At 53.4% G+C, this 18,881-nt stretch overlaps 7 protein-coding genes across 7 annotated transcripts; 2 read left to right on the forward strand and 5 right to left on the reverse strand.

Moving 5' to 3' along the window:
• Positions 1-79: 79 nt before the first annotated feature.
• On the reverse strand, positions 80-235 carry STEHIDRAFT_27281 (uncharacterized protein; the record flags this gene model as incomplete). Its single annotated transcript, XM_007302205.1, has 1 exon — positions 80-235. A coding segment is annotated over one exon (156 nt), but the record flags the coding sequence as incomplete, so codon positions are not given.
• A 2,944-nt stretch (positions 236-3,179) lies between these two features.
• STEHIDRAFT_94749 (AFG1-like ATPase) lies at positions 3,180-5,283 on the reverse strand. Its single transcript, XM_007302585.1, has 6 exons — positions 5,113-5,283; positions 4,769-5,051; positions 4,531-4,690; positions 3,945-4,426; positions 3,648-3,787; positions 3,180-3,452 (listed from the first exon to the last, which is right to left on the reverse strand). The coding sequence occupies exons 1-6, from the start codon at positions 5,275-5,277 to the stop codon at positions 3,318-3,320; spliced, it is 1,365 nt and encodes a 454-aa protein (XP_007302647.1). The 5' UTR covers positions 5,278-5,283; the 3' UTR covers positions 3,180-3,317.
• Positions 5,284-6,473: 1,190 nt separating this feature from the next.
• On the reverse strand, positions 6,474-7,081 carry STEHIDRAFT_120151 (uncharacterized protein). The gene has a single exon (XM_007302586.1). The coding sequence runs from the start codon at positions 6,779-6,781 to the stop codon at positions 6,572-6,574; it is 210 nt and encodes a 69-aa protein (XP_007302648.1). The 5' UTR covers positions 6,782-7,081; the 3' UTR covers positions 6,474-6,571.
• A 480-nt stretch (positions 7,082-7,561) lies between these two features.
• Positions 7,562-8,994, forward strand: STEHIDRAFT_54777 (uncharacterized protein; the record flags this gene model as incomplete). The annotated part of the gene is made up of 3 exons (XM_007302288.1): positions 7,562-8,204; positions 8,594-8,785; positions 8,879-8,994. 3 exons carry the CDS (start codon positions 7,562-7,564, stop codon positions 8,992-8,994), a joined length of 951 nt encoding a protein of 316 aa, XP_007302350.1.
• A 238-nt stretch (positions 8,995-9,232) lies between these two features.
• On the reverse strand, positions 9,233-12,895 carry STEHIDRAFT_76556 (RNA polymerase I-specific transcription initiation factor RRN3; the record flags this gene model as incomplete). Its single annotated transcript, XM_007302358.1, has 5 exons — positions 9,233-10,164; positions 10,271-11,296; positions 11,365-11,654; positions 11,720-12,014; positions 12,566-12,895. The coding sequence occupies 5 exons, from the start codon at positions 12,890-12,892 to the stop codon at positions 9,475-9,477; spliced, it is 2,628 nt and encodes an 875-aa protein (XP_007302420.1). The 3' UTR covers positions 9,233-9,474.
• A 2,176-nt stretch (positions 12,896-15,071) lies between these two features.
• Positions 15,072-16,240, reverse strand: STEHIDRAFT_167321 (uncharacterized protein; the record flags this gene model as incomplete). Its single annotated transcript, XM_007302587.1, has 5 exons — positions 15,924-16,240; positions 15,756-15,858; positions 15,494-15,692; positions 15,298-15,441; positions 15,072-15,217 (listed from the first exon to the last, which is right to left on the reverse strand). The coding sequence occupies exons 1-5, from the start codon at positions 16,142-16,144 to the stop codon at positions 15,072-15,074; spliced, it is 813 nt and encodes a 270-aa protein (XP_007302649.1). The 5' UTR covers positions 16,145-16,240.
• A 294-nt stretch (positions 16,241-16,534) lies between these two features.
• Positions 16,535-17,990, forward strand: STEHIDRAFT_138443 (uncharacterized protein; the record flags this gene model as incomplete). The annotated part of the gene is made up of 5 exons (XM_007302588.1): positions 16,535-16,738; positions 16,787-17,080; positions 17,129-17,166; positions 17,217-17,535; positions 17,593-17,990. 5 exons carry the CDS (start codon positions 16,535-16,537, stop codon positions 17,851-17,853), a joined length of 1,116 nt encoding a protein of 371 aa, XP_007302650.1. The 3' UTR covers positions 17,854-17,990.
• Between the last annotated feature and the right edge of the window lie 891 nt (positions 17,991-18,881).

Raw genomic sequence — 18,881 nt, forward strand, 5'->3', positions numbered from 1 at the left:
CCTGTCCCTCTCCTCCCTGCTCTCCCACCTGTCCCTGCTCACTCTTACCCTTCCTGCCCCCACCTCCTCCCCTCCCCAATATCCTCGCCCTCAAACTCCCCATATCCACCGTCCTCGGCTGAAAACTAACTCTCCACTCAAAATGACACGCTTCTTCCATTCCCCACGCGTCCGCCACGACATCGATCCTGTCGCCTTTCTTTGCGGAGATGGTTACGTTTTCGGGGTGCAGGGTGTAGCGTTGTCGTGGCTGAGTCGGTGAATGTGCTTGGGACTGGGACGTTGAGGGAGATGGGTATTGAGAGGGAGGTTGGGACGAAGGTGATGTAGAAGGAGATGTAGAGAAGGATGTAGAAGGAGATTGTGCAGAAGACGACGACGTCGCCTCCCCACCCCCCAACGGGATCCTAAACCTCAAACAAACACTACTCCTCGAACTCGTCAATCGCGGCGGCGGGACCCTTGCAGGACAGGGCACGCGGTTCGGATTGGAGCGCCAGGTGTTGGAGAAGCAGGAGAGGGAGAGGGGGCGGGGTGGGAAGGGGGTTATTAGGATTGTTGGGGGGTCGGTTTGGTGGTGATTAGAGCTAGTAGAGGATGCTGATGAGGAGGGTGGGGGTTTAGAGGGGGTGTGATCCGAATCGGATGAAAGAGGTGGTGCCGGAGGCGGACCCATCATCTGTAATGGCAACGCTCCACTCGACACAACAGGCGTATTACCACTCTGCGGCATACTCCCAACAAACGGAAACTCCTTCAACGAATGATGTCCACACGGACTCGGGACCGCAGATCCAGGTCTCGAGCCCATCCTCGATGAGGGTCTTCCCGCCGTTTTACGAGGCGAGGGAGGACCGAAAGGCGAGGAAGCGGCGAAAGGACCGTGATAGGGTGAGGGCGGCTGAGAGTTTGCCAAATTTGAGGGATGGAGCGAGGAGGAGGAAGAGAACGTTGAGGGGAATGGAAAGCCGGGGATGAGGGAGGGCCGGGCGGTGCGGGTGCGTGAGGGGGATTGTGGTGGCGGAGGAGGGAGGGACGGTTTACGTGTGCGGGGGAGGGACTTGGAGGTGATGTAGTCGTGATTATGGTTGGATGGCGGGAGGGGAGTGAGGTCTGAAGGGGAGAACATCGGAAGGTCGGGGTCCGAATCTGATGTTGGGGCGAGACGAGGGGAGGAGTTGCTGAGCATGTCGGGCGGACTGGAGGGGCTATTTGAAGTTGTGCGACGGCTGGAGGAAGAGTCGCTCGAGACGAGGGACGGCGTCGAATTGGATGAATCTGAACCAGAAGGCGAGCTGGCCGTCGTCGTCGTCGATGGACTACTAGTACTATCTGATTGTTGTTGCTGGTGGTGAAACGGAAGAGACGCGAGACGTTCAGAGAGCGCGTTGGGCGAGGCCATCTGATGAGGACAAGATGAGAGTAGTTGGGAGAGGCGTGTGTCAGATATTTCCACTGCCAGTCAGCCAGTGTCCGCTCCACCGCATTCCATTCCAAGAGTCATGGCCACCCCACTTTCCGCCATTCACATCTTCTTCTCACCTTCCTCTGCGCCCTTCCAAAGTCCAGAGTCCAGACCCATCACGGCCCGCCCCTCGCAGAACACTGTTACATATCCGTCAGAAAATCGGGGCTAACGTACCGTGGCCCCACCGCAAACGTTTCCTGCCAAAGCAAATAACGATATTCGGCGTTTGTGCGGTGTCACGAATCACGATCGCCCATTTCGTCCGTTTGTGGGGAAAATCCGGGGTTAGGCACTGTCCGGCAGATCCCCCTCCCTATGATGTCATCCCGCCCCGGACACAGCGGCGTCACACTCCATCGACACTGCGCGGTCCACTGCGAGCCTCGCGGGTAGCTATGGTAATCTTTCGTTTTTTTCCATCTGCTCGTACCATCCAGGACACCGAGCTTTCCGAGGAATGGCATGCTGGTGGAGTGGGCGCGGGTAGAACATTTTCTCTTCGAACAGTGCGGAGTTCGTGAGTGATGGTGATACTCCTCATACATGTATCAGCCCAATCTTCCAACAATCTTCTCCACTTCCCCGCGTCGTACGATACCTGACATCGGTAGTATGTACGGGGGTAGTAGTGGGATTGTTCTCGAAAGTCTATCGTTCTTGGGATCTGATCTTAGTACTGTTCTCTGCCCATCAGACATCTTCGCTGGCAACCGTGCACGCACTCCTATCACCGGTGCCTCGAGCTTCAAGACCCATACTCCGCTTGACTCCTCTCTGCCTCCTTGACCTTGCTTTGAATGAAAACTCGTTCCCAGGATCTAAGTATTGTGTGTAAGTATGTGCAGTGTGCGCATGCGCATGTTCGTTGAATCTCGCGAGTTCGACGACTCGTTGGCATCTCCTGGTAACCGTCAAGAACTGTCTGGCCCTGATATCGATCGTCCTCTTCCTCTTCCTCGTCTGGCTTTGAGAATGAGATTACTACGGCCCTGTCCCTCGCCCCTCGCCCTTGTCCCTGCTCCTAACCGTCAGGTCGCAACAGGTCGCAACATCCCCGGGCGGGCCCTGATAACTTAAGTCCCCAGCCGTGACTCATGACTCACGACTCATGAGTCAAATAACTTTAAATTCAAGTTTGGCCCTGAGTCCTGGAGTGGTTGGGTACGTGAGTGCCAACACTATATGTGGAAGTAAGTTAAGTTTACGGTACGGAGGGATGGATGGATCGTGAGTTATGAATATATGAATATGAATCCTGACCGTGAACGAATAAACTTAAACACGGACGAGGAGTTGTCAATGTGAGGAGCCCAGAAAGTGCTAGTGGGAGGGCGAGAAGGGGTTTGGGAAGACGTTGTTTATCGCTCCAGAATCGAACAGTGACCACTGGACGACTATTGGAGTCATGTACCATGCATTACCTGAAAAAGCATAACACGACGCAATAAATTTACCACAACTTATAGTACGAATACACCTGCAAGTGTCCAACCCAACCCCGACACAACACAGCCCAACCCATCCAACCAGGACGTAGGCGCAGAACTAAGACAACGAACGATAGCGTAACGTAGTCTAGTCTAGTGTAGTTCATGTTAGGTCTCTACCCGATTCAGTGTAAGCAACGGTCCTGAACACGGCACAGGTTAGCAGCACTGTAGAATATAGAGTCAGACGTGTAAATCCGTTGCACGGTGCGCATCAGCACTCGCCAAACTTGAAGCAATCCAACCATTCTCGCCTATACTCGTATGTCGTGCCACCGGCAAGTACTCTCGCTCACCGACCTCACCCCTCCCTCTCCCCTCCCATCCTCCCACCCACCAACCCCTCCCCAAGTCGCATCGACTCATCGCACCCCACTACTCTCCGCCCATTCCCGACTGCCCATCTCCACGAGACGCGAACAACACCGCGCGAACGCGAAGATTTCTTCTTCGCCGCTGAACATGGAGGAGGAGCCGACTGTTTCTGGGGAGAGACCCTGTTGCGTGGGAGGGTGTTAGCGCGAGGACTCGGTGCCGGTCGGATTTGGGAGAGTGGAAGGAGAGGGGGACGGAAAGGAAAGGAAAGGAAAGGCAATGGTAGGGGGAAAGCACAGGGGGAGGGGAGAATGTGAAAGAAAAGGGAGAAAGGGAGAGGTCGTGTGCGGGAGTCGGAGGAAGACAAAAAGACGCACCAGATCATCCATCACACTCCTCTGATGGTCCGAGATCTGTCCTTTCTTCTCCGGGTCTGCAGAACCGGAATCATCGCTGAAGATCTGGAAGATGGGCACTTCGGAGGAGATGAAGAGTTTCGTTTTGGATTCGTAGCAGGCTATTCGTTCCACGCCATCACACACACACGCCGCCACAAATCCACCAAACAAAACAAAAAGTCAGCTCTCGCTCAAATATCCCCTTCCAACCAACCCCATAGGAATGAGGCAGGCAGGCAATGGGGGTGGAGAGTTGAAGAAGGAGGGGAGACGCACCATCCACAAACGTAATAAACCTCCTCGCCCTATCCTTCTCCCCCAACCCCATCCTCCTCACCTCAGTAACAAAAACGACCGGAAAAGCCCTGGTCACCTCCAAATAATCAGCCGCACTCAACGGCCTCCCACAGAGCTCGTCGAACTCGAACCACGCGACTTTACGAGTGCTTTGCGGGATGTGCAGTTTGCGGCCCCAGATGTCGAGTTCGCGGTCGTAGCGGACTTCTTCTTCTTCCTCTTGTCCCTGTGAGGTGGTGGATGGGGAGGAGGAGGAGAGGGAGTGGAAGAGTTTCGACATTTCGGAACGGGTGGAGGCGGTGAGGGGATGATGATACACGGAGGATAGAGCGCGTGGGATGCGTCTGTAGTCTGTGCCCGAGTCGAGGTCGGTCACTTGGAAGCGGGATTTGAGGAGGGCGATGGCGGGGACGAAGGATGAGCGTTGGATGCCGTTTTTGTACAGGTCGTCGGGGTGGCGGCTGTGATGGACGTGAGCATGCGTACATACGTAGAAAACAGACAGCGAGGGTAGGGGGAGCGGGAGCGGGGAGAGAGGGACGAAAAGAAGAGAAAAGACACGCACTTGGACGTGATGACACAAACGACGCCACACTGCAACAACCCCTCCAACAACCTCCTCAAAATCATCGCATCCGCAATATCCGTCACCTGAAACTCATCAAAACACAACACATTCGCCTCTTTCGCCAACTCCCTCGCCACACTCATCACCTCGTCTTCCTCTCCCTCTCCCTCTCCCCTCCCTTTTCCCCGCTCGCCGCCCATGCCGTATGCACCGCCTACAGTTCCTCCTGTCGTACTTGCAGAGTGGGTAGAGAGGGAAGGGGTGTGAGAGTGGGGGTGGGAGCGAGATTTGAGTTGATGGAGACGTTTGTGGACGTCGATCATGAAGGCGTGGAAATGGACGCGTCGTTTGTGGGTTATGTTGGGTGGGAGGGTACGATAGAAGAGGTCCATGAGCATCGTTTTGCCGGTCCCGACGTCGCCGTAGAGGTAGAGGCCTGCTGGGGTGTTTGCTTCGGTAGTAGGCTCTGAAGTTGGAGAGGCGGAGGTGGAGGCGGTGGAGGAGAAGAGGCGGGAGAACTGATTTTACCATCGATATGTCAGTTGTCGGGACTCGGGGGAGGAGAAGGAAGGGACGTACGAACGAAACCGTCTTGGCAGCCTGTCCAGAATGCGGAGGCGGTATCGGAGGCGGAACGTAGTCCACCAACTGATCGTGCAAGTCCTGCAGTTTCTGGATTATGCGCGTCTGGTGGTCGTCTGGCCTCAGTGCGCCTTTGTCGATTAACTTTTTGTATTCTTCCATTGGTGTGCTCGGTTTGCCGTCTTTTTATCATTGGTTAATGGATACGAGCGCAAATACAGACAGGGAGCGAGGAGGATGGAGGGTAGGAGGCACAGGCGCTAGAAAGTAAGCATTATGCTATGAAAAGCGAGATGAGAGAGCAGGGGCGCACCTTCGTCCGATGGGCGTCGGGCCTGTAGGATGGTAGGATCATCATCAGTAGAAGGTGACGATGATTGGGTCGCTAGCGATGAATTGTATCTGAGCTGCCTTGCTGGAGTGAGGTGGTGTAGCGATGTAGTAGTAGAGGGCCGTTGCGCAGACCGGGACAGAGAATTAGGGGATGTGCGTCGGACCCCGTTGACGATGAGTGCTCGACGGGGAGCAGGTCTAGCTGAGATACGAATAGTCTGTGCGGCTTTCATCGTTTGGATATCGTTCTAACGATGCTCAAGGCAAGAAAAGAGGAAGAGGAGAGGAGGTCGTAACCGGAGCATGCATCACGGATTCCCGCCGACGCTTACAATCAATTGTAAGGCAGAGGCCATCAGCGACCGACAAACGTCACGTGAAGTGGCGTTTCGACAGTCCTCTGCAAATAGCAAATGCTGAAAAGACTTTTGCAAAAATTCGGTTGCGCAGTCCTTTAGAGGTGATCGTTACTCGTTGAATTGTGTAGTCATATTCAGAGAAAATGCAAAACTGTGAGGGGCATTCACTGCAGAATGGCAAGAACAGCTGTGGCGTCGCGGCCCGGATCTTCTGAGCGTTGTAAGTTGAATGGCCCTCGCAAAACCGACTCGTTTACAAAACGGATTGCACAGGAATGGTAAACACATACGTTCGCGTCGACCTGCGCAATTGAATTTTTGACAAAGATCTTTTTGTACGCGCTATTCTTGAATAAACGGTTTGCGCCACAACACGTGATGTTCGTCGGTCGCTGATGGCCTCTGCCTTACCAAGTAAATGGCGGTGCAAGGTGGCCGCGGGTTAGCTGCAGTTATATCGCCCTTGAAAACACTTATTTACGCTGAACCAGGTTGTTAGAGCTTAGAAAGCTACGGAATGTTGGATTGGCTTGGGAACAGCCCCATTTCTAGACCCGCCGAATTCGGCCGGGGTCGATGCGTCACCAAAGAAGGCGCAGTTTGGGACTCAGCGTGGGACTTGCCAGCGCACTCACTATTTTTGAGCTGAATCCTTTCGAGTTGTACCGCCATCGTCTGCTGGTCCCCCAAGCTTTCGCTAGTCCCCCTTTCGTCGTCAACGTCAGCCTTTATTCGACGCTCCCCAGCGCCTTCTTCGCGTCGCGCTATATGATGCCGTTGGATTGTCTGCGAGACGAGCGCGTGTCGACGCGAAGGTGGTAGATATAGTCGGTGAGCGTCGTTTCGTTCGCTTCTCTCTTCGTACGACGTACACACCCTCGTCCCTTTCTACATCCCCTCCACACAAGACGAAGCAGACACTGTGCTTCGTCTTCGGAATAGGGGATGATATTATCAGTGTGCAGCGTGAACATTGTCGCACGCGACGCGTCGCGGTATGCGGGCAAACACCTCAGACCTCAGGGCTCCATGAGATGTCCTCAACGCTCGCATCATCGTTGTTGTTCTCTCCGTCTTCTCCGTTTCCTTTACAGCACATCATCTTGTACATATCTACGTGTAGTCATATGCAATCTTTGCCCCCAGTAATGTACGATACTTTCTCATTTATCTATTTTGTTTCTTGCCCGACCTTGTGGGTCCTTCATGTCAGACACTTCTTGTACCTTGCTCTCTCTCCCCTGTATATACATATGTAGTAATGTATCTCATCGTCACTCAGAATGTATGATGCCGCTGCAAACGGCTCCTTTGTCGCTCGACTACGTTGTGAAATGAATAACCGAAAGTACAACCGAGCCGAAGAGATGGGCCCATGGACAGATTTCGAGGACCTGTAGTAACTTGGGCACCCTCGCTATAGGCCTTGCAATATGTGAATGAGCACAATAACCCATTTTACTTGTTGTAGTAGTATTTCAGCAATTGGATCTCATATATGACCTTGCGAATGAAATATATGAGCTTGCAAGACTCGGCAGATTTCCGTGATGCCATGCAAGTGGCCAATTGCACGCGTTTCCTCCGGCTTGACCTCAAGATCCGACGAATCGCCGATGCTCTATTAATATTCGCACCCGGCGTCTTTCGGGATTCTTCCCACGTGTGACTCATCTGGCACGGCTTGCTTCGTTCGTTCCAACCACACGCCGTGGCCCGGGTTTCGTCCTCGCGTCTATAGTTGTACCACGATGATGGACTCCGAAGCGGACACGGAGTCGTATCTTCTCTTGTTGCTGTCGGACGGAAACTTGCCTACGGGATCGTTTGTCGCCTCTTCAGGCCTCGAATCTCTCTTCGCTCATGCTCTCGCCACGCCACATCCTCCAACCAATGGCCCGGGAATGACGAAAGCCCACTCGGACCCACTACTGGCAATCACCTCCTCCATCCGTGATAGTCTCTCCTCCTACGCCCGTAGCGCCATCCCTTTCGTGCGCGATACACACCGCGTCGTGGAAGACTACGCTGCCACGATCTCCTCCGATGACTCGGACGCACTCGATCGAGCATTGGAGGGCTTACTAGAGCTGGACGCCCTCTACGAATGTTCGACGCTGAACCACGTCGCACGGCGCGCTTCGTCCACGCAGGGCGTCGCCCTCCTCACGCTGTACTCTAAAGGCTTCGCTGTGCCCTCTTTCCTCTCATCCTCCTCTTCTTCTTCTGCACCTCAAGAAACCAACGCAGATGCGGATGCGGATGGTACGAAACGGAGAGAAGCACGGATGGCCAGGTTGGTGGATAGGTTGAAGTTTTTGGTGCGCAGAGGGGATACACCGGGGCATTTACCGGTCTGTTGGGGTGTATTGGCCGGTGCTCTGGGTCTTTCCTTAGGTGAGTATTCAGTTCGCTCTCCCTGTCCTCCACACCACGACTGATTTTCTCACTCCCCTCTTCCCCCCTCCATCCCTCCCCCTCCCTCCCCCCACCGCTCCCCTCATCTCTCCTACTCCGTCCCCTGCTCGCTCCTCCTCTGTCCCTTCCTCGCTCCTCTGTCCCTTCCTCCCTCCCTCTTCCCTCCCCCGCCGCCTCGCTCCACCACCTCGCTCCACCACCTCTCCCCACATCCATCTGCTCCCCCCTCCTTCCTCCGCTCCGCTCCCCCCTCGCTCCCCCCTCGCTCCCCCCTCGCTCCCCCCTCGCTCCCCCTTCCTCCTCTCCTCCGCCCCCCTTTCTCGCACCTAACCAACCAACCAACCAACCAACCAACCACACGCACATAGCCCGAACAACCCACCTCCACCTCTTCCTCCACGCCCGCTCGCTCCTCTCCGCCGCTATCCGCATGAACATCCTAGGTCCCTACGCGTCCCAACAAATCCTTTTACATGTCGTCCGGCCGCTGGTTGAGAGTGAGGTGAAGAGGGTAGGGGGGGTTAGGACGGGGGTGCTGTCGCGATCGATGCGGTTGGGGGGTGAGGGAACGAAAGCGGAGGAGATGCAAGAAGGGGAGGATTGGGAGGGACAGGAGGAGGGAAAGGAGGAGGGAAAGGAGGAAGAAGATGAAGACGAAGAAGGCGATATTTGGGCAGCGAGCTTGCACGGACCCGCCAATACCTGGCCTCTAGGCGAGATCGTAGCCGCCCGCCATGACCTTTTACATTCCAGAATATTCAACAGTTGACAAATCCCACTTCTTTCGTGGGATTCCATGTCATACTCGAGCCGTGATGTGGCTCCGTGCTTCGTGAGTTGGGCTTTACGTGCGCGATTTGATCTCCTACAGTACATGGCCGCTTTGTTGCGGAGTTACGAAAGTCATGCTTGTGCGCCGATGGCGATGTACTTAGACGTCGGCGATCGCTCGTGGGACCTCAAATGTAGTACGCAGGGTTCAATATCTCAGTCTGGAGCACGGAGATGTTGCTATATTACTATATTACTATATTACTATGTACGTGCGGGGACTATGACAGAACAACAGGGGAACACCCAAATTGGGGTAGAATGCATGCGAGGCGAGAGTGGAAGAGGAGACTGACGAAGAAAACACCTAACGAACCAAGAAAAAAAATACACAGCATGATACAACGGAAAGAGAAGGAACGTAGACATGGAATGTGGGCTAACTAGCCCAAACACACAATCTCTCCCACTAGACGAACTACCTCGACCGATCCACCAAACCCATCGCCGGCGCAGGACTAATACTCATCCCCCCAAACGAAGCCCCCAACTCCATCGCCTGCGCCTCTACCTCCACCTCCACCTCCTTCTTCCCTCCACTAATATTCACACCCATCCCCCCCAAACTCATCGGCACGCCCCCCTCCCCTTCCTCCTCTAATTCATCCACTTCCACTTCCTCTTCCGCATCAGAGTCCTCATCGTCGTCATCGTCCTCGATAGCGACCTCCCCCCACTCCCGATATCCACTCTCCACGTACCCCGCGCTCCGAGGGAGTTTATACGGATCGAACGGGAAGAAGGTGTTCAGATCGCCTAGGACGTTCGCGTTTTGTTCGGCGTGGCGGGCGAGGTAGGCTGGCATCGCTCCTGCTAATCCACCATTACTACCACCACCACCTGATCCGCGCATCTCACTGTGTCGGTGTGCGTTCGTCTCTCTGGGGCGATGTGCGTTGGATTGGAGGTGGTGAAGATGTTGATTTGGTGCGTGCGCCGCGGCGGTGTTGGTGTTGGTGGAGTTGGAAGGGAAGGTGGAAGAGGAAGAGGAAGGAAGGGAAGGTGTGAATTCGTGTCGTCTGTTGGCTTCGATGATGGGGTAGACGTAGACGAAGCCTGCGGCTTGTGCGACGCGTGCGAATTGGATGACGACGTTCTCGGAGCAGAACTATGACCACCGAGTCGCGTCAGTGTCCGCTATTCATATTCATGCGTTCGCGAGAGGTCGTAGAAGCCTCGATGGTGACTGGACAGATGGGGGACAAAAGATGCACCTTCAAGGGGTTCAAACTACACGTCACCATCCTCTGCACGATCCCCAACTCCTCCATCCACTTCCTCCCGCCACTCGGCCCCTCCGCATCCACATCCGCATCCCCATTCTCTCCGTCCTCCTCCTCCTCCTCCAAAAGATCCCGCCATCGAAAACAGAAAATAAGCAACAACGCCTGCGCCACCGCATAAAACACATTCAACGGCGCCAACCCCTGCACGCCCACCTCCAACCCCACCATCATCATCTCATGCCCCTCCACCTGTCCTCTCAACCACCTCCCCATCAACCCGACCACCTCCCTCGTCCACCCCCTCCCCACAAACCTCGCCCGACTCACAAAACTGGCCACATAGCTCGCGCTCGCCGCGCGCGTCACGACGGGCAATTCGGGCGAGAAGAGCGCCTTGTGGACGAGCTCGCCCGTGAAGGTGTCTGCGAACTCGGGGTCGAGTGAGGTCAGGTAGAAGAGCAGGAATTGGGTGTAGCGCGATTTGAAGGTGAGGAGGATGGTGCGGTCGAAGATGGAGAGGAGGGTGTGGAAGGTGGTCCGGAGGAGGATTTGGGCTTGGGCTTGGGCTTGGTCGGTTGGGGGTGGAGGTGTGGGTGGGAGTGAGACTGAGGATGTTGGTGGTGGTAGTGTGTTGGGATCTGCGGTTGCCGTTGTGGGTAATGATGGTTCGGAGGGAGCGGTGGCTGTGCACGAAGTCCGCATTCTCTCGAAATGCTCGAATATCAACTTCATGACCGCGTCCAATTTCCGCACCATCTCCTGTATATGATCCACATCCATATACTTCTCCTCCCCCACCTCGTCCGGGTCCTCTGCCTCGCTCGAGATATCACTCAGATTACCGCCACCTTCGTCCCCTTCGTCGTCACCACCTGCATCGGAATCAGAATCGAGCACGGTGCCTTCTTGACCGACGACGGTGTCGAACGGATCGAGATCGAAGAGTTGGTCTTGTGCTTGGGAGCGTGCGGAAGCCTCCGCCTCGAGTTCTTCGATCTCCACTTGGATCTCGACCTACGAAGCCCTCTCCGCGTCAGCACGATCGCACACAGAAAACAAAACTTCATTTCCAGCACACTTACGTCGATCTGAATCGCTCTGTCCACGATGGTCTCCATAAGCCTATCCGCCAGCTCCGGGCAATATTCCGTCACCCGCAGCATGTTCCTGATATACGTGACCTGCGCGGCTTGATTCTGTCGTTTGTGAGGGAAGTGGCGCACTAGGAGGGGTTGAAGTGTTGAGGGGAGGGTAGGGACGAGGGAGAGGAGATGTTGGAGGAGTGTGTGGATGCGGTCGTAGACTGTGCGGCGGGTGAGAGGCGCCGAGGAAGATTCGGGCGGGGAGACGTTGAGAGCTTGAAGACCGGATTCTACCAACAAGTAACTACGCTCAGAAGTGGTCATGGAGTGTGGGTAGAGAAGAGGTAGAACGCACGATATGTGAATCCCTGCGCCACCTTACCCAACACCAGACTCAAATACTCCGGTCTCGCACTGATCAAAATCCCGATAAACGAAGTATAACACTTCACGAAACTGTTCTCCATCGTCATCCACGGTAAGCGGACGATGGCTTCCACGAGGGGCGTGTGGCACCGTTCGAGGCGGGAGACGACGTGCATGAGGGCTTGGAGCCAGATTCGGAGGGCGGGGAGGGCGGAGGGGGCGTCAGGCGTGCGGTTGTCGAGGTTGAATTGGTCGACGAGTTCGTCGAAGGTTTCGGTGTTACCCTGGAATAAGAGAGGGGGGTTAGTTTGCGAGAAAAATGTGTTGGATATATGGGAGTCGAGGGTATGCCGTGGGCCACACCAATGTGTCGTTCGCACGGAGGCTTAGCGCCACTAAGGCACATTTGCACGCTGCACGGCATGCAGGGTTGCACGAGATGGAGGGCATGCGCAGAATATGGTCTCAAGAGACGACAATCTACTCTTGAAGATGTCCGATAGCTGCCGTTGTATTGGTCGCGAGGATTGACTAGGATGAGGCCGCACGACGATGGCACCACCAACGATGTGGAGTGAACAAATTGACGTCGACCAAGCATACAAAGAGTGCACTTGTGGATGTGCTAATCCGATTTCCTGATGGTATGATCCATAGATTGGCCTGCACTTCGTTACGAGACCCAGACGGCGCCACAATTCTAGGGGGGAGGGAAAGAGCATGGGTGGATTCGAGAGAACACGGTAGCCAAGAGTTATGTAGGGGAAAGAGCTATCCAGTATCCCTTTCGTGCACTCAAGCTCAAGCTAGAATGCAAATGATTTAAGGGACTCACCATTGCCTTTTGCTGCAACGCGTTGTTCACGAACGCAAGATGCATATCCTTCCTCAGCTGTTCATCCTGCTTTATCCTCGAATTCGTCGCAATCCTTCTCGGTGTCTGTGTCGACGATGTAGATGACGAGGAAATACCCTTCGAAGTTATAGACTTGAGTGAAGCCAAAGAACTCGACGAAGTAGACTGTGACCGTTTTGTGAAGCCGTCCAGGGGTGAAGATTTCGGAGGTATGGAAGTGAGGTCAAAATGTCGCTGGTTATGAGATGCTGGGCCAGCCTTGGGTGGCCTTTGGTTGAATTGGGAGCGTGTAGAGTGCGGGTCCATGATACGGTGAGGAAGAGAGGGATGGCGCGATGGCGGTCAAGAGGAGGTCGTGTGGCGGAGCAAAAAGTTCAGACGAATTTGGTCTTACAATTTGAAATTCTGGGTTAGAGAGGGTTAGAGCCGGCAAAATTCGATTATCGTCCTTTCCTCTCTACCACGACGACCTGCCTTGAACGCTCTACCACCGAGCTTCTGGTTTTGTTACTGCTTTATCTGGCTCTTCTGTGATACGTAGAGACTCTCCGAGTCCTCGCTCTATAATGTCATGAGACTTGTTGTGGCGGCCACACGAATTGAACAGTCTCACTAAGGCACTTCTCGACTCCTGTACATCTTCTCAGCTCTCAGGTATAGCCTTTAAACTTAAAGTCACTCCAAAGGAGGTGTTTTGGGCTGGGGCCTTGTACAGCAAATTCTCCAAATGCCGCCTCCGCCGATCCAACATAGTATACTGCAGTTGCAATATAACTTGCCAGCGGACATCGGCATCGTCTTGTCTCTCACCACATACGATTCAGCTTAGGTACGATCTGGGATCTGGCTACGTTCTACTGTGCCTCTTAGATAGCGGCATAGTTCATCACTCACCGCTTCGTTCGCCGCATTGATGAGATGTCTGTTCTCAGTTCGACATCTGCGTGCTCTAGAGTCATGTGGACACTAGCCGCCAAGGTTCTTCCTAGAGTCTAATATCTGTTGTTCTGTATCAACATGGCTAACTGTCATGTAAGACGACGTTGGCGAGGTTACGCCAAGCTCTCTCTGGCTAAGACTTAGCAACAATGCGGTCGGGTGTCGAGCGTAGCATCCACGCACGAATAAGGTCAACAGCTCGACAGCTTCGTGCAGGTGAGCCTCCATCATTTTGTGATCATCCAAGACGACGAATATTATGAAATTAACAAATTTCAATTGTCTTTGCTGGTATCCTTCCTTTACAGTCTCGTCTAGTCGATGGTGGAAAGCAGATAGGTCGCATCTGAGTTACTTAGTTCAGGGGCGCATGTAGCAGTCACGATACATACCCGAATGCCTCTTAACAAACTACATTTACATCCTACCACAAACCTTCTCGCCAAGGCCCAGGTGCGCAAGCCAAGAAAACAAAGACCGCCCCTAATCCGGACAAGAAGGCTAGATCGAACCAAATCCACGAGAGATAAAAGGAAACTCTTATTCCCTTCTAGCGATCTAGGGTTAGGGTTAGTGCAACTCATGAACAAAAACGATGGCCCGCCCAGCCCGAGGGCAGGAGTGGGACTGGAAAAAATTGAGACAGTGCACGACCCAGAGGGCCGTACAAACCGCCAGGCCCGTCTGAGGACAAGGTCACCGTGCAATGGATGTTTAAGGGCCCGACGGCCGACACTCCCAGGTAGATGAAGGGGAATGTCCCATCTAGTGTGAAAATGCAGAAACAGAACGTCGAGGCAACGGCCATAAAGGATGGAAGGGTGCGCACGGACCAGGTGGTGAGAGGTGGGCGGGGTCGTGGAAGGTTAGTGGCGATCCAACTCTTGGCTACTGATAGATCTCATACACAGCTAAGTTATTACTTCGTCGAGAGGTTCAGCTCACATACTACAGCGTACAGCGTACCCAGAAGTGCAAATTCTGACGTCTGACCCGGCGTATATAATCCTGGTGCCAATTGGGTTGTATAAAACTACGTATACCTAGACCCATAGTCAAACAGCTTCGCTAGACTTGACGATTGTATGATCATTTTTTACATGGAGGATATGACCTCGTCGACGTCGACAACGACAGCGAGTCCTCGCACCCAGATGTGCAACTTTCGAGGTCACATCAGTCACCCAATATCGCCCAAATCATCACGAGATCTTCACTCAGCTAATTGAAGGTCCGCTCGCAGCCAGACTCTTGTTGCCCCAGAGTGCGGGTGACCCGTGCAGCCACGGCATCCTGTATCGGGCTTTCAGACGAGAGGTAAGTTATCACGCGCCATCCCACACCATCACGCTCAACGCCTCTGGGTACACTGTAGTACAGACTTTGAGAAACTGCAAACGGAACATCGTTCCATAGGGTAGATGATATCAAAATATGTACGGCCTACTATAGTACATCACAAAGGAATGATAGGCAGTCCGAGTCATGCCCCGCATGCGCTCTGCGTAACAGATAATGGATGACAAAAGCAAGGCGAGAGATATCCTCACCCTCCAACCATGTAACGAACCTCTTGAGCGTCCAAAGGTTCCGAATGATAGAGATGGCGTAGTCCCAATGATTCTTCCGATGTATTGACTGCTATACCGGCGGTCGACGAGGTAGGACATGCTGAAGTTGGCGCTGATCCATCTATATATCCCATGCCAGGTGGGAGCGGTCATTTATTCAGCACGCGCGTTCAGAGTGTGACTGTACTTCGTGAGGCTCACCTGCAACCGTTACTTGTGGTTGAGATGCATGGATGTCCGAGGGCCCTGGAGGCGATCGCTGATTCGCAGGGGCATCGGGTGAGGTGGCATCGGCTGAGGCATCCGGATCATGGATGTATTCTGCGACCGCAGTAGAGGGCACACCTATTTGGAGTTCAGCCAGACGCAGAAACGAAAGGAGAAGAAATGAGCTCACCGGCGTTAGGGGATACGTTGTGTAGGGGTAAATCGTCGCCCTCGTTGAAGGAAACAATGACAACGGAATTCACTGGAGGTAAATGACTTGGGAATTGCAGAAAAGCGAGTTGTCGGGTACGTAGAAGGAGCTCACGCGTAGAGGAGCTCAGATTATTTCTCAGAAAGGTCTCCTTCGCCCGCAAATTGCTTGAGTTATCCTGGACCACCACACATGTTAAGCTTTGGCAAGTGCACAAGAAATGTATCATAGAATAGCATACCTCAACAATGGCCAGCAACTCTTGAGCTTCTTCGCGATACGTCGACGCATCTTTCGCACTGAACCAGCTTTTGCGATCGACACGCTCCTTCGCCACCATCATCCTTTAGGTGCACTGACAGTTATTGAATGTGCAGCAGATACAAATCTACCAAGAGGAATAACGTACCTTCGATTCCTCAGCTTGATTTCCATCTTTGTATCCCGGTCGAACATATCAAAATACTTATCCATCAGGTCTAGCGCGTTGTTGCGATGCATGTTTCCTTCGGCTATCTGGTTTTTTGTGGACAACGAGTTGGCAAAGGGAAGAGTGATGCCAAACACGGAGTTTGAGACAGCCCCTACGAAGTTACCGAGACATCCTGACCCATATGCTATGGCAGACATGTGTTTTGTCGGGAGCGTTACGGGAGCGTTATGTGAGTTGGAAAGGCGGGGGGCGTGATCTGAGATGCATGAATACTAGTGGAAACAGAGACTTTTATATGCAGTCGTCAGCGATAAGTACGCGCTGTGCGTCGCACGATACATGCTTTTGTTTCCGAATCCATGCGAAGTGGATTGCCAGCGGGGATCACTCTGAGAGCGAGGAAAGAAGAGAGACGAAAGTTTGGCTCCAACTAGCGCGGCGGCGCCAAATTCCATAAATGCTCTGTGACAGTGACTAGTCACATCCCGGGACGGCAAAATTTCAAATTATGGAAGTTCGACTTCGACGTTTCGACCTGGTCACTTCCCTCATTGTCTCAGCGAGCACGACTGGTGCGCTCTGGCATTATGACCCATGAGCAAGATCTTGAAGCTGTAGACGAATGGACACCGGAGAGTTTATCATTCCATGAACGGTGGTGGGTACAACGGCTGCCGTTTCTTGAGCAATCTGGATATGCCTTTCGACCTCGCTACCAACCTGGATGGGCGCCGTCATGGGTAGCGAAGAAGGACTGGTATCAAGACTTCGAGGATGGTCAAATCCAACCAGTGCGTTGTCTCTTATTTCTGTGCACCCAATGCTCTTATGCTGCGAAGAAAGGCATGCTTCTAGACGCAAGACGTGTTTCGGACGGTACATACGTCTACATGAAGCGCATCTCGCAAACGCGAGGCAAAGGCGTCCTGGATGAGCTAGAGATCATGCAGTACCTCATATCCGAGCCCTTGAAGTCTGATCCCAGGAATCACTCTGTTCCCATCTTGGACATTCTGCGGTCGCCAAACGAAGATGGAGAGATGTTTGTGGTCACCCCGATGCTCCGGCCGTTCTATAATCCAAGATTTCAGACGTTCGGAGAAGCTGTCGCATTTTTCACACAAATACTCGAGGTACATACAATCGCTATTGTTGTTTAGCTCGAATTTATTGGTTTTCAGGCTGTCGAGTTCATGCACGAGCATCGCGTTGTGCACGGGTAGGTCACCCCTCGCTTTACTCAGGCCACTTGCTGATAGCTGCGTGTAGAGACTGCACAAAGGAAAATATCATGATGGATCCTACCCAGATATACCCTGAATCCTTTCATCCCATCAAACGCGACCGCCGACGCGACTGGAAAGGCAAGGCGAGACACTACACACGTACGCAATACCCACCAAAGTACTACCTCATCGACTTTGGTCTTTCGCATCGCTATACCGCTGAGGAAGGGCCTCCGCGTCGCCCCCCCGCCTTTGGGGGAGACAAGTCGGCCCCCGAGCACCAGACTTACGACACGCCCTGCGACCCGTTCCCGACCGATGTTTATTACCTCGGGAATCTAGTCAGGAAAATGTTCATGAGTGTACGTTCTCGGGGTAGAATTGTTTTGTCGCTGCGAATCTGACGATTTGGCATCCAGCAAAGCTATGGGTTCGAGTTCATGGAACCCCTCGTCGCAGACATGGTCCAAACCGACCCGTCCAAGCGCCCGAAGATGGACGAAGTCGTACACCGGTACGGAGTCATCCGCGACGCGCTCTCGACGCGCAAACTGCGTTCGCGGATTGTATGGCGCGATGAATGGCTCATGCAACGACTCTTTCTTAATCTCGTCCATCTTCTTCGAACCGCCAAATACATCATCACGCGCAAAGCCGCTATCCCTATGCCTCTGTCTTGATTGCATCCTACCTTAACGTCATTCGCTTCTTTTACGCCGTCGTCTTGCTTGGATACGCGTTCGATTATGCTTTTTGCTTTCGATACCGCTTTGCCTGCTATGTGCTAGCTATTTGTTCTCTATTTTGATGATCACGCCCTTTACTTTCTCATCACCTCATGGCAATAATGCGGCGGTTACCTCCAGAATTTGTTGTGTTTGATTTCTCTCGTGTATCGATCAATTGATGTGCTGCGATATGAACAGCCTTCCAGTGGTGGATACGAGGTACATACATAAAACGATTGAGGTTCCCAAACGCAGACAAAAGCGACATTGCCTCGAGGTCGCCACCGAACCGTCGAGGCTGCCTCCGTTCCCCCGTTCCCCGATGGATCGCGGACTTCGAACGCATGGCCGTGGCTACGGTGGCCATACAATTACGTTCCTTCCTGAAACGGAAGGCGTACATACGCACCCACATCTCCTCGGCCCCGTTCCTCGCGCTAATTTGCGGATGAGTTGTTCAAGTTTCCTGCTCTGGCCCTTAAAATCGATATTTCTCACTCTCTCAACCGATGTCTTTTGTCTTCTTTCGGGACAATGACTGGGCGACGGCGATCATGGTCGATGAGGGGTGATGGAGGTATTGTATTGAATGAGGCTAGCTTCCGCTGTGTGGTATTCGAAGGTACTGTTTTGGGTACATGGGGATGCATGTGGGTCCCATACCCATTTCTTGCCGCTTTTTTTGACGGCCTTCTTTTCCAAACGTGTAGGCGGACGGCATATTGAACTAACCGTGTTTTATCGTAGACCTGGTTGTCAAAAACGACATTGAGGGTATAGTTATAGAGGACAGAAGGGTGTGCATGGATCGAGTGGCGAGTATTAGGCGCGATCGCGGAGGATGGTGAGGTGGCGAGCGGAGGGTCCGAGGTTCTTGTGTCCACTTCACAGTTTGTAGTCAGCTGTAATTTCCATGGCCTTTGAGAAGAGGTTGTAATGGAGACATGATAGTTCTTTGATTCGTCGAAAAATTGACAGCA

Source organism: Stereum hirsutum, assembly GCF_000264905.1.
Source record: "Stereum hirsutum FP-91666 SS1 unplaced genomic scaffold STEHIscaffold_5, whole genome shotgun sequence".
Classification (NCBI taxonomy): domain Eukaryota; kingdom Fungi; phylum Basidiomycota; class Agaricomycetes; order Russulales; family Stereaceae; genus Stereum; species Stereum hirsutum.